Source organism: Rhamphochromis sp. 'chilingali' (genome assembly GCF_963969265.1).
Source record: "Rhamphochromis sp. 'chilingali' genome assembly, chromosome: 11".
Lineage (NCBI taxonomy): Eukaryota > Metazoa > Chordata > Actinopteri > Cichliformes > Cichlidae > Rhamphochromis > Rhamphochromis sp. 'chilingali'.
The window spans coordinates 13063115-13077417 of record NC_137938.1 but is presented as its reverse complement, the minus strand read 5'-3'; the positions used below and the strand labels follow the sequence as shown (position 1 = coordinate 13077417).

The 14303-nt window shown below is 39.6% G+C and overlaps 1 protein-coding gene across 10 annotated transcripts in view; it reads left to right on the top strand.

Annotated features, from left to right (window-relative positions):
- LOC308404971 (CUB and sushi domain-containing protein 3-like) overlaps positions 1 to 14303 on the top strand; it is a 251895-nt gene that overhangs the window by 45777 nt on the left and 191815 nt on the right. For all 10 annotated transcript variants that reach the window (XR_013973240.1, XM_080895307.1, XM_080895306.1 and 7 more), the window contains one exon: positions 951 to 1063. Coding sequence is in view for 8 of the 10 variants with exons in the window: in XM_080895307.1 (XP_080751433.1) it covers positions 951 to 1063 (113 nt within the window). In the remaining 2 variants the exon portion in view is untranslated. The remainder of the gene's footprint in view (positions 1 to 950; positions 1064 to 14303) is intronic.

Genomic DNA, 14303 nt, shown 5'->3' with positions numbered 1-14303 from the left:
AGAAAAGGAGACATTTTGTTTCATGCACAACTTTAGTTCATGCTTCGTTGCCTGGCTTACAGCAGTGGAAGGTCGATAGAACATTAGCAACTGCCGCTGAGGAATGGTCAGCAACACATCTTGTTTACGACGTCGTGAAAGTAAATGGATTTGTTTGGGTCTGCACCTAATTTGAAATGCAGTAATGAAGCAGTCTGTTACAATGCAGCTGCCAGCCCTCACAGGCCAACCAACAATGGGGAAGGTTCCCGCTTGGGTTTTGATTGTATAGTACTGAGTATATTACTGCTGGACAAATTGCATCACAATTCTCAGAGCTGTTCTGTTTTATTAGACCCAAAATGCTATGGCACACTGCTGCTGTGAGGACTTTTAAATTGTCGTTATATGTAACAAGTTTAACTGTGTGTGAAGTCGTTGGATTTTGTTCGCACACATCTCTCAACAGAAAAATGTAAATTACAGTAATTTACCTTCACAGGTAGCCTAGCTGATTTAAATAAAAAAACAAACAAGCATATATTTAATATGTTCAATTTCAGCCTCACGAGTTTTTAAGTTGTCTGTTTAGAATTGTTAATTTTTCAAAGGAGAAACAAAAGCATAATTGGATTCAGGAGTATTCACAGGGGATGCTGAACCTCCATTACTGGAGGTCTGAGTTTCCCTTGAACTTGTTTTATTTTAGCTTGTGGAATCTAAAAAGTGCATCCTGTTTGTATTTACAAAAAATAAATAAATATACAGATTTATATAACATATGACAGGTTTTTGTGGATGCCATCACATAGTTCAAGTTCATAAAAAAAACTCATTTCTTATGTTCCATGTTTGAAAGTGAGGTTTCTTTTTTCAGGGGGCATCTTATTTCATGCTGGTGTAAAGGATGTGGAAATGTTATGAATTCAGTCATGCATTCAGTTCTGAGGTCTCTTTTTCCTATTCTACAGGTTAACAGGATTTACCATCCCTCCACCTGTTACCAGTTCTGGCTCTATTTTTTCCCTGAGGCTTACCAGTGACTTTGCAGTAAGCGCTCATGGATTTAAGGTAGCTTATGAAGGTAAGGACAGCATAATTTTCTGCTCTTTGTCTCTTCCTGTCATTCTTTCATACATAGTATGGCAAAAAATGTGTGTATTAATGTGTAATATGCAGTGTTAGAAACTATGATGAAGTAGCTGTGTTCATTTAGAAGAAAAATCCTTCTGCCAGGAGAAGGAGACAACATTTATTCTTACGAGAAGGAACCTGTGATCACACTTACCGCACCTGATTTCCTTTAGGGCTTCCACTGTTGAGTTATGGAAAAATTAGGCTCTTCAATTAAGCAAATTAATCCAATATTTTCCAAATCCAACATCCCTCCCCCAAAGTCCAGAACCTTTCCTGCGACTCCAGAGGTGGATCTGAAATTGCTTGGCAGATGGCGATGGGAATTAGTTGAACTAATGGATGCACTGAGTTATCTGTGTTGGAGCAGAGCTGAGTGCAGCGGGGAGCTGTCTAAATATGAGCAATCCTTCTGTGACCATCTTGTTCATTCCTGCTCTTTTCCCCGTCTGCTGTTTCAGGTGAAAGCGTTCATTCATCCATCTCTGTGTCTCGTTCTTTTTCCATTCTTACTTTACGTTTTGTCTTAATGTTTTCCTTTCCTTCCCTCCTTGGGTATCAACTTGTTCGCTTGCCTAGTCCCCACGACCTTCTATCTGTACAGCCAATTCGAAAAAAGTTGAGATGCTGTGTAAAATGTAATTCTGTAATTTGAAATTGATGGCAGCACCATTTCTTAAAGAAGTTGGGACACAGCCATGTTTACCTCTTTAGTCTGGAGGACATGATGTTTGTGTTTTCTAAAATGAATTTCAAATAGTCCATTTTTAATGAGCTTTGGTCCAGAAAGACAGCAACATTTCTTGATTATGTTCACATATGGCTTTTTCTTTGCATGTTAAAGCTGTGACCTGCATTCGTGGATGTCACAGTCAGTGTCACAGATGTCACAGGAAGTGTTTCTGAGCCTATTCACTGATTTCACTGACAGAATCATGCCTATTTTTAGTGCAATGGTGCCCAAGTACCCGAAGATCATGTGTTTTCGACACTGATTTCCAGCCTTGTCCCCTGCACACAGAGATTTCTCCAGATTCTTTGAATCATTTGGTAATATTATGCACTTTAGATGATGTGATCGTTAAAGTCTTCACAATTTTACACAGAGAAACATTATTCTGAATTAATTTTTTTAATGTTTATTATTTTTTGTAGATCGATTAAACTCTGTCCATTTTAATGAGTAACTCTGCCTCTCTTCTATTATCCCATTACTGGACTGTTGCCAGGTAACCTAATTAGTTACTCCAACTGTCTCCTTTTTAGTACCACGTACTTTTCCATCTCCTTGTTGTCCCCATCCCAAATTTTTTGACCCAGGTTGCTGCCATAAAATTCAAAATGAGCTAATATTTTCATGAAATTGTAAAGGTCTAAATTTAAACAGCTATTTAAATAGTTATATAAACAATATGTTTATGTCCAGTTTTGGATAAATTGGGTTCATGAGATTTGCAAATCACCACATTGTGTTTTAAATAACATTTTACACAGCATCCTGACCTTTTTTTTTTTTTTTAAACTTGTGTTATATTTGTTTCTTTAGCTTTTTTGCACTCTTCTACACCCTTTTTTTCTTACTTTCTGCTTGAATCGTTCACTAACAGGCTGACCCCGTCCTTGAGACCCTCTATCTTCATCTTCCCACCTGCCCCAGACCTAGCCAGCCAAGGTCATTTCCCCTGTCCATCTGCCACTGAGACTTTCTCCATCTTTACTCTTTCTGCCTCTTTTTTTCCTGAGCGTGACTGCATTTCCTTTCCTGCATCAATTTTTTTTGTGTCTCTCTTGCTCTTCCCTGGGCGGTTTGGTTGTATTCCAGTTTCTGCGTGTTTACTCTCCAACACAATTTCATGCTGATGGGGATATTTAACACATCGTTACACATAAGGCACAGCTTTATTCCTGTTTTCTTAGCAGCACTGTAGTTAAAACTACAGTTGAGAATATTTGCAAACATGTACAATAGGCAACATAATATCAAAGCGGTTTATTTCATTTCGTAGCTAGTACATTACTGTAACTGTAACTTCGGTCGTTGCTGTGCTTTTTGGAAGTCGAATTTCCCAGAGGAACCCACCCGAGGGATTAATAAAGTTCTATCTTATCTTATCTCTCTTATCTTAATCAGGAAAAAGTTTCGTTTGAAAATTTTACACTCTATGTTTCACTGTAACATGCAGTGTAACATTGAGTTTGTTAGGCCTATCACTCATTCTTTAATGGCTCATTGTGGCAATGCTGTTTCTCAAAAATATCAGTGTGTTTTTTTAAATCATCTGCTGGTTTAAAGTGTGTAACTGAGAGCACGATTTGAGAGAACCAGTTAGTATGAAAACTAATCCTGGTCCCGTCATTCTATCCTTCATGTAGTTGTCAAACCTTTGAAACAAGAATTCATTTCAAGCCTTTAACCTAACACTAAGCACTTGCTTTACATGCCTAAACCTAATCGCTGTTAGTTTACGGCCATGTGGCGCTGTTTTGATGCACTCATCTGTGACTTAACATCATAGCCTTGAGGTGCACTCTTCCGCCTCCTCTGCCTCATTTGGGCCTCATTTGGATGTTTACTGATCTACTTTTTGTCCATTGGGCAACACGCAATCTAGGAAGACTTGAGTGACACGTGGTGGCCTGTGCCCTGCCTTTGAACCTACTACTCCAAAACTACTACTCCACCAAAAAATGTTTTGGTGGAGTAGTAGTTTTTCTAGTCAGAGATTCTTATGAGTGCTACATTTAAAAAAAAAAGTTCAGTGTACTCCTCCATAATGTATTCATTTTCACATCTGAGTAACTGTCACAGTACCATTGTTCCTTGTTATATTGCTGTGGTTATCCACATCTTGCACATGAATATGTATGTGCTGCTCATTCTTATGTTTTAAAATGTGTTATGATAGAATTATTATTGCAATTAAGTGGAACTGAATCTACATGCATTTGAAGGACACGGCCAGATGGAGATGCTGTCAGTCTTTTATATAGTTTCCTATAATGCACAACAATCCATCAAACATTCTCCAGCAACCAGTGGTTTTATTTTATTTTTTTTTATTTGTCGTGCCTACTTTCTTGTACTACCACAATTCTGTCAGAGTGACCTTTATGCTTACTCACGGCCTGGAAGGATCATGCTGCATTTATAAGGGAGTGGAGCTACAGGCTTTTTCTACAACACTGCTAAACAATGGCCACTAGTGCTTTAGAGATACAGCAGTGCATTGTACATATGCTGGTAGCAAAGGTATCTGCTTGCCCTTTGTTGCAGTGAGTGTGTTTTCAACAAAACAAAAAAAAAAGTATTTGTCTGCTTGTCTTAAATCTTTCCCACTGGCATTTCATCCACCACTGTTGTTTGAGGACTCTTTGAAGGACAGCTGACCCATACAATGCAATTTCATCTTGTCCCCCTGAATCATTTCATTTGTGTTTCATTTGTGTAGCAATCCAGATTTTCCACTGAGTTGGACATATATGTTTGTATGTCTGTGCATGTCGATGTGTTATTTGCTCTGTGATCCAACATGGCTTTAGTCAGTGCTCTTTTCCACTCCTGCATAAAACAGCTCAGCTCGGCAGCCTGCTCACAGGCAATCTACCCAGGCGATTCCTGTGGGGAAAGTATGCTGCATGTGTGCTCACAAACACTGCCACTCCGTCAAACTTCCATCTTCTTCAAAGGGCTACACAGTCATTAGATATACAAGGGGAAAAAATAGCACAGCCCAAGAGAAATCTCGTACCCAACTACCCCATTTGCTATTTCACATAACTCACTTGTTACCACTGTGATGAGGATAATGCAAGCCCTTCTCATTGTCTTTATGTGAATTTTAAGCAAAAACTGAACAGGAGTGTTTGCTATGAGGATGTTCTGGTCTTTTGTCGTTTTTCTTTGTTTTGAAATACATTTGACATATTCTGTTAACATTATTGTAAAGAAGAAATAATTTCCCCTTTTTCCTTAGACTTTACATATAATTCTGAATTTATTTCGCACACTGGGCAATGCTTTGTTAGGCTAAAAGACCTCAGTTTATAAGGTAAATTTGCATTCACTGTTCCACCAAAAGTCAAGTCTGCACAGGTTTTCATGTTTAGCACAAGCCCCCAGTGTTGGGGAGCAGCTGTTTTCACAAGGTTCGGTTCTATCAACAGTTTATTTAAGGCCCTCCAGACAGCACCACTTGTTAGCTCAAGGCTAACACTGCATCTCACACACTTAATATCTTTAGGGGGTGCTTTAAATCCTCATAAAATCTGAAACCCTGATTCAATGTTACGTGCGGGCTCTTATTCAAAGTACTACTTTCTTTTCCTAAAAATTTCCGTGTGGTTACATAGCGAGCAGGTTTTAGTACTTTTTCCCCTTCATATGATAAAAGACTTTATCTAAAGCAACAGCTTCAAAGATCTGCAATGTGTCCTGTGAATTCATTCAAGGGCTACATCTGTCTGACACATTAGTTATGACTTTCCATACACCGAAGGGCAGTGAGTCAGTGCGGGTATAATTATAGTGGGGATGCATGTATTACTTTTTAATTAGTGACCTGGGGTTACTTTTTCAAAACATTTACTTTCGAGAAATAGTCCTTTGTTTCACTCTGTAGTTCTCTTAAAGAGAAGTCTGGATTAGATTGCCTGAAATTTACCCTAAGCAAGTTTCAATGGTATATTAGTCTGTTGTGTTTTTTTTGTTTAGTTTTTATTTTTGCTCTTACAGAGAATGGGCATCAGACCTGTGAATCTATACATCAGATCCTTTAGCAACATTGAGCCCTGAATAAACGTCTACGGTTTTTTTTTTTTTAAGTTTAATAAGATAAGATAAGATAAGATAACTCTTTATTGTCATTGCACAGTCATACATAGTACAGTAGTACAATGAAATTGGAAAAACTGTCCTACGTCGGCACTACATATAACACAACACGACACGATATGACACATCACAACGTAACAAACAACACAACACAGTATATTAACTTAGTATAAAAAAGAAGAATAAGTGTATGTGTATTGCACACTGTTATTATTGCACATTAATTATTATTGCACCTTGTTATAAATATAAATATTATTGTTATTGTTTTAAACATTGTTACCTCCCCCTAAAAAGTCCAGGGAGGTATCCAGTCAGGTCAGCTATTTACATTGATCAGGGCTATTGCCCTGTTGTAAAAGCTGTCCTTGAGTCTATTTGTTCGGGACCTCAGCAGCCTGAACCTCCTGCCAGACGGCAGCAGCTTAAACACCCGGTGTCCTGGGTGTGTGCAGTCCCGTAGGATGCTGCGTGCCCTCTTGAGACAGCGAGTGCTGTACAGGTCCTTCAGGGAGGGAAGAGGATGTCCAGTGATTTTTTGGGCCATGTTGATGACCCTCTGGAGTGCCTTTACTTTATCTAAAGCTTAAAAATGCTTGAAAAAACATTATACCCTTGCAAAAGAAATCAATATAAGTCCATGAGAAGTTATTGAGGAGAGTTACATTTCTTATAAAATGTAATGTCATCCTGAAAAATAATTTCATCACATTTTTATTTGGCTGAGTGCGGTCTGCCCAATGTCCCAGCAACATCTGGTAGCTGAAATTAAAACTGGCTCTGTTCAGGCGCAAACTGAGGTTCACAGGGTACAATCTGCTTTTGGGTATGGTTTGGAGCCCATGAATCAAAGGACGCAAGTTGATATATTCTTGTTGTTACGACCTCTGGCCTCAGGTGGCCCCGCCTTCCTCTATGGAAATCAAAGCGTTCCAGGACTCACGGGTGATTGGCTGGCCAGGGACCTATGCCCGCCCAACTTCATGCAGATCAGAGTGTGTCAGTCCACACACACCATTGGCTGCTGCAGGAGCCTTGAACACGACGGACCAATGACGCGCCTGCCTGCATTTACTGGGAAGCATAAAAGGCTGAGGATTCTTCATTCCTGGGGGACTTGTTGATGTGAACAGACTGTGTAGACTGTCCCTCCTGCCTTTGCAACACCTGACGATTTTCTACAGTACACAGTCATGGCATTCAGCATGTATAACTAGGGGTGGGTTTTGATTATCGATTTGGTCTGGATAACGTGATATCGATTCATTAAAATCCTGAATCGATTTTTTAATATAAATTTATTTTGCCCGAAACGCCAGAATCTCAGGTTAAACCTCACAAAATGTCTACAACCACCAAACAGCTAAAACAGTAAATGAGAGCAGGTACACGGATTCTACACAAAGACGCGGACCCAACGCATCTGAATGAGTGAGATGTCGCCTTTCTCACCCGAATGCATGTACAGGGATACGCCGTCGGGGCTGAAAGCCAAAAGCTCACTGATTTTGAAGCGTCGGCAGGTCCGCACTTTGTGTTTACGTCTTTTTTGCGCTAGATTCTGAAGCTGCAGGTTTTATCTCTCTCCAAACAATATTGACTGAACCAGCAGCAAAAGATGATCCAAACTGCACTTATCATAAACATCGCCACGAATTTCCTCTTACTTTTGCTGTTTTGCTTCCACCACGATAAAATCACACTTCATGTAGAGCACGTTCTCTCTCTCTTTAAATCGATAATAAAAACCTACCCCTACTTATTACCCACCAGTCTACGGTGTCGGCAGCTGTTTTTTGTTGTTGTTGTTTTTTCTTACTTCCGACAAGAAAGCCTCATTTCCGCTGTTCAATACTGAACAAATTAAAACTTTTTAAAATTATGCAAAACTGCAAAATGCTTTGCGGTGTCTCTAATCAAACCTCTGTAACTTTGCTGTGCTTCACTTCATTTTTGACTGCACAATATTTTTAAGGTCATCTGCCATAAAAACCCAGACCAGGAAAAATGCCTTCATGTTTTTCTGTGTTTTATCCTCAGTTACTTTGACACAAAGGAATCTGCTGTAATGCTTACACCTTTGATAAAATCTCACAAGTGTCAGGTTTCTTTTTATAGATATAAAAATATTGATATGTATTGATAAGTGATCAGAATTATAATATTTCTGACTGTCTGAGGCAAAATTTCCCCGAATCGAATCGAATTGAATCAAATCGTGGATTGAATCGATTCAGGACCTTGTGAATCGGGATGGAATCAATTCTAGAAATCAGTGACGATACCCAGCCCGATGTGTAACGCTCCTGCCACCTTCCAGAGGCTGATAAATAAAGTCCTCCGTGGCCTGTCCAACTGCAGTACCTACCTAGATGATCTAGTAATTTATACAGAAACATGGAAAGATCATTTGGAAACTCTATGTCAGAGATTTCACCGTTTGGCTCAAGCTACTCTAACTCTCAACTTAGCTAAGTGTGAGTTTTCCAAAGCTACAGTGATGTACTTGGGCAGGGAGGTGGGACGTGGACAGGTCCGGCCCATTGATGCCAAAGTGGCAGTGATTAAAGAGTTCCCCACACCTACCACCAGGCGTGAGTTGCGTAGGTTTTTAGGGATGGTGCAGAAACTACAGAAACTTTTGTAAAAATTTCTCCTCTGTAGTCAAGCCATTGACTGACCTACTCAGCCCAAAGGTTGAGTTTATATGGTCAAGTGAGTGTCAAGATGCTTTTGAGAGTGCAAAAGCCCTTCTCTGCCACACCCCTGTGTTATCTGCACCTGATTTGACGCGACCATTCAAACTTGAGGTTGATGCCAGTGCTGTCGGGGCTGGGGCAGTGCTGTTGCAAGAAGACTTGCAGGGTTTGGACCACCCCATTTGTTACTTTTCCCGCAAGTTTAATAAAAATCAGTTAAACTACTCCACCATTGAAAAGGAGACCCTGGCTTTGTTGTTGGCTCTTCAGCACTTTCATGTATACCTGGGGTCCAGCATGTTACCTCTTGTTGTGTACACTGACCACAACCCACTCGTGTTCCTTGCTCGCATGTTTAATCATAACCAACGCCTTATGCGCTGGGCTCTGTTGCTGCAGGAATACAACTTAAGTATTTACCACAAAAAGGGGTCTGGAAATGTTTTGGCTGATGGTCTGTCCTGGTTGTAAACATGTTTTGTGGTGTTTGTTCGTTGTTTTTGTTCACTTTGACACATGCACTGCATCTCTCAACGTTTCTAGATATAGCTGTTGCATGTGCGTTTCAGAATCCAAATGCCTGAAGCAATCTGGACACATGGACATTTAACCAGCCAGCTCCCTAGCACAAAGTCTGCTTGATTTCTAATTGTACCCATGTGAATATAGTACGAGTAATTCTCAAATGAATTCACGCTGAACGATGTGCCTTAACTAGCACCACGGTGAGAAACGGCAACTTGGGACAATGTTCCAGCCTAATTCTTTTAGCATTTTCTAAAGTAAAAAATCTGGAGGAATGTGAATTAAAGATTGCTAAGATTTTCCTTGGGATTTGCATTGGGAATGACAAGGGTAGACAGGACTAGGAATGAGTATATCAGCTCACAAAGGATGGGTCATGCACAAAGTGAAAATAAGAAGATTAAGCTCATTTGGACATGTATGATGGAGAGATACTGGGTATATTGGGAGACAGATATTGCTGAAGAGCGACTTGCCAAGCAAGAAGGAAAGAGGAAGGGCAAAAATGCCATAAGGTGCAAGCATCTGTTACAATAGTGCTCTGCATTTCCCTCTATGTTTTCCTGTTTTACCAAAATAAGTGTCAAACTCTTTTTTTTAAACCTTTTTTTGAAAACTGTCTCCTGCCTGACCTCATGTATTATAATAGTAGATTTAAATATTAAACTTCTAGAGAGAAAAGCTTGAAATATATAAAAATTCTACTTTTTTTTCCTAATATGCCTGTGTATAATACAGTTGTTTATATTAGGGAATGAGGGATATTATATATGTGTGTATATATATATATATATATGTATACACACACACACACATATATATATATATATATATATATATATATATATATATATATATATATATATATATATATATATATATATATATATATATAAATAAAAAAACACCCAGCTCGCCCCTGTGGGCGGTTTATCCTTCAAGCTCGGGTCCTCTACCAGAGGCCTGGGAGCTTGAGGGTCCTGCGCAGTATCTTAGCTGTTCCCAGGACTGCGCTCTTCTGGACAGAGATCTCTGATGTTATTCCCGGGATCTGCTGGAGCCACACGCCTAGCTTGGGAGTCACCGCACCTAGTGCTCCGATTACCACGGGGACCACCGTTACCTTCACCCTCCACATCCTCTCGAGCTCTTCTCTGAGCCCTTGGTATTTCTCCAGCTTCTCGTGTTCCTTCTTCCTGATATTGCTGTTATTCGGAACCGCTACATTTATCACTACGGCCGTCTTCTTCTGTTTGTCTACCACCACTATGTCCGGTTGGTTAGCCACCACCGGCCACCACCACCACCACTATGCCGGCCACTTGGTTATGGCGTTCCATGTATGCCTTGGAAATGATGGTGGCTAACCAACCGGACATAGTAGTGGTAGACAAACTGAAGAAGACGGCCATAGTGATAAATGTAGCGGTTCCCAATGACAGCAACATCAGTGAGAAGGAACACGAGAAGCTCGAGAAATACCAAGGGCTCAGAGAAGAGCTCAAGAAAATGTGGAGGGTGAAGGTAACAGTGGTCCTGATGGTAATCGGGGTACTAGGTGCGGTGACTCCCAAACTAGGTGAGTGGCTCCAGCAGATCCCAGGAACAACATTGGAGATCTCTGTCCAAAAGAGCACAGTCCTGGGAACAGCTAAGATACTGCGCAGGACCCTCAAGCTCCCAGGCCTCTGGTAGAGAACCCGAGCCTGAAGGATAGACCACCCGCAGGGGCAAATGGGGGATTCTTTTATATATATATAGATAGATGTAGATATATAGATATAGAGAGAGAGAGATCACAGTGTTATGGTCACCCAAACCTCACCCTCCATCTCCACACACATGTGTAATAAGTATAAAGTACAGTATGCTATGCACTGGTTGCTCAACAGCTGACCTTGTTTTCTTTCAACATCATTGGCACACTTCTGTGGCAATAAGTCATCCAAGGAATGCTTGGCACCATGTTTCAGCAGCCAGGCTCTTGACGCAGACTTTTTTTTAATTGGCCTATAAATGATAAATAGCTAAATCCCACTGTGCCTTTGGTATTTTCCGAAGAATATGACAATTCGAGTAATGTTGATGTCCAGTCACAAGGTAGTGATATGATGGAAGGCTTTGCAGGAAAAAGAATAGTTTGTGATTGACATTTCTGAATAACATCTGGTGCATACAGCTGCCTCCCTGACCGGTTGCCTTTTTTTTTTTTTTTTTTTTTTTTTTTTTTGTGCCGTGTACGGATTATTTTTGGATGCTAATATTTTCAGCTCAGCGTTGTGCTGAATTTAAATCTGACATTCTCTGCATCAAACTGTAAAGGGTTGTTGTGGTGAGTTTGTAGATATTTAGATTGCCTTTGATGTGCTTAGTCACACTTTGTTGAACTTCACAAATTTGATATTTCAAACAAATACATTTCAATTTCACAGGCTCTCTGTAGCTCCCACAGAGACGTAGTTTCTGTTTGTTGTTCGGGATCATGCTGTGCAATGCAGGGATGCCTACTTTTCTTGCAGCCTGCAGTACATAGCTATATTTAATAATTTGAAACTAGGAAAAAAACCTCAAAACAACAGATGAATGGCTGAGATTGTTTTGTCCTCGCATGTAGGCATCGGTCAACAATAAGCTACTACAAGCGACAAGTTTATATTCTACTGTCTTTGTCCTCAGGTTTACATAAGACAGACGGGTATTTTAAATGATCTTATTATTGTACCATATATCTAAGTGACATCGTACAATGTGTCACCTAGAATTAATCATGTGTCTGCATTAATAATGTGCATGCATAAAAAGGCCCATTACACATGGACCCCTTTAGACTTTCTACTATATAAGTTTAAAAGAATGTTTCAAGTTGGCATCATAATATGAGAATGCAATATATTGCTCCCAATGTTTCATTTAGCAGTCTCAAAGAAAATGCAATCAACCTGAAATTCTTTGTGCCTTCTTTAGAAAGTAATTAATATTTTTTAGTATTATTTAATTTTTTTAACCTTATACAATAAGTAAAGCTACAGTGTATGGTAGGTGAACAAATGGTCACTGTAGCATTAGATCTGTTTAAGCATTAGTATTTTACCAGCAGTAGTTGGCATTTTCTCAAGATAATTTAAAAAAAAGTCACACATGCTTTATTAACAGTGCATTATATTTGTACTTTATTTTTTATATTGCATTCATTACATATCATACATCATTACAGAGGAATGTGTTTATGAAAACCTGTGGGGAGAAGAGGATTAGTGATTGGATTAAAAAACACCCAAACTTTAAAAATCCTGGAAATTAACATTCGAAATGTGACTTCAGCATTAGGGTCTCTAATACACTGCTCTATATCCCTCTCCATCTGTTTATCCATTCATATATCCATCTGATAACTCAGTTTATATGTGTGTAAAAATGCCTTTTTGATTCCAGGTTTACCAAACAGATGGTACGTACCAAAAATAGTAATTTTATTTGATTGTGTGATCAGTTCCCACGAATGAAGTCTTATAACCCTTTCTACACGAGAACTGTGGATTAAATACTGTAGTTGTTGTGAATGCAGTTATGTAACGGGTTTTTGTTCTGTTTTTAACCATAAAAATCTGTACGTCTTTGAAAAACATTGTACAACTACAGTGTCTCATGTATTTTTTAACAAATGGAAAAAAACATCAAAAGAAAAACCTACACATTTGACCACTATATTACTTTGGGGGGCATTATATTGACATGGTTTGAAACCACCTGTCTTTTCTATTCTGATGAGAGTTGTGGAGTGGTGTTGAGATAAGATGACAAGGAAATGTTGGCTGACATATGTGAATATAAAAAAATTATGTGAATTATATGCTATTACATTATCAGTCACTAAAAGTCAATGTTTATATGCTTGGTCCTTGTTTACAATTGACTAGCCAAAGGACACAATTTTTTTTTTTACAATTTTGGTGTTATTAATTTAATTCACACTCTTTTTGCTAGCAAACTGATTATTTAGAACAATAAACCCCCAAAACAAAACAAAAATAAAAAAACTAAGTACACTTTTCTTGCTTCTTTAGGCCTTAAGAGGATAAGTAGCAGCCAGACCTATCGTGTCTATAAAAGCAGACGTTTTGGCAGCTTGCTGGTCTAGAGCATTGTGGGAAAATCACTCCAAGGTCAGATCATGCAATACTCAACAAAAAAATAAATAAAATATGTACAAACACCTCATACCAACTGCCAAGCATGGAGGTGGAGAGGTGATGATTCGGGGCTTTTCTGCAGCTGTAGCCGTAGGAGTTTGCCATGAATTCCTCTGTATATTAAAGTGTTTTAGAGTCAAATGTGAGGCCATCCGTCCAACAGCTACAGCTTCACTGAAACTGGCTCATGCAACAGGCAAATGATCTTAAGTGCACCATCAAGTCTACAACAGAAAGTCTGAAAAAGAATAGGAGTAAGTGTTGCATCGACCCAGTCAAACTCCAGATATCAAGTCAACTGAAATGCTGTGGTGGGACTTTAAGAGAGGTCTTTAATAAACAAAAGGCAAAGGACTGTATGGAGTCCTATGAAGGCTCTTTTTAACATGTCTGTAACTGTCCATCCATCCATTCGCTTCCGCTTCTCCTTTTCAGGGTCGCGGGGGGCGCTGGAGCCTATCCCAGCTGTCATAGGGCAAGAGGCAGGGTACACCCTGGACAGGTCGCCAGTCTGTCGCAGGGCCAACACACAGGGACAGACAACCATTCACACTCACATTCACTCGCACATTCACACCTAGTGGCAATTTGGATTATCCAATTAACCTATCCCCACAAGCTGCATGTCTTTGGATGGTGGGAGGAAGCCGGAGTACCCGGAGAGAACCCACGCAAACACGGGGAGAACATGCAAACTCCACACAGAAAGACCCCGGCCTGATGGTAGAATTGAACTCAGGACCTTCTTGCTGTCCGGCAGCAGTGCTAACCACCGTGCTGCCCTGTCTGTAACTGCTCAACTTTTTTTTTTTTTTTTTGTCTGTAACTGCTCAAGAAAAAAAAATTGCTTATTGTCCTGCAAACTGGTTTGAAAGAAAAGTACAATTTAGCCACGCTGGATGTGTGCTGGAGAAACACTGGGAAGAAATTCGGATTCTCCAATAA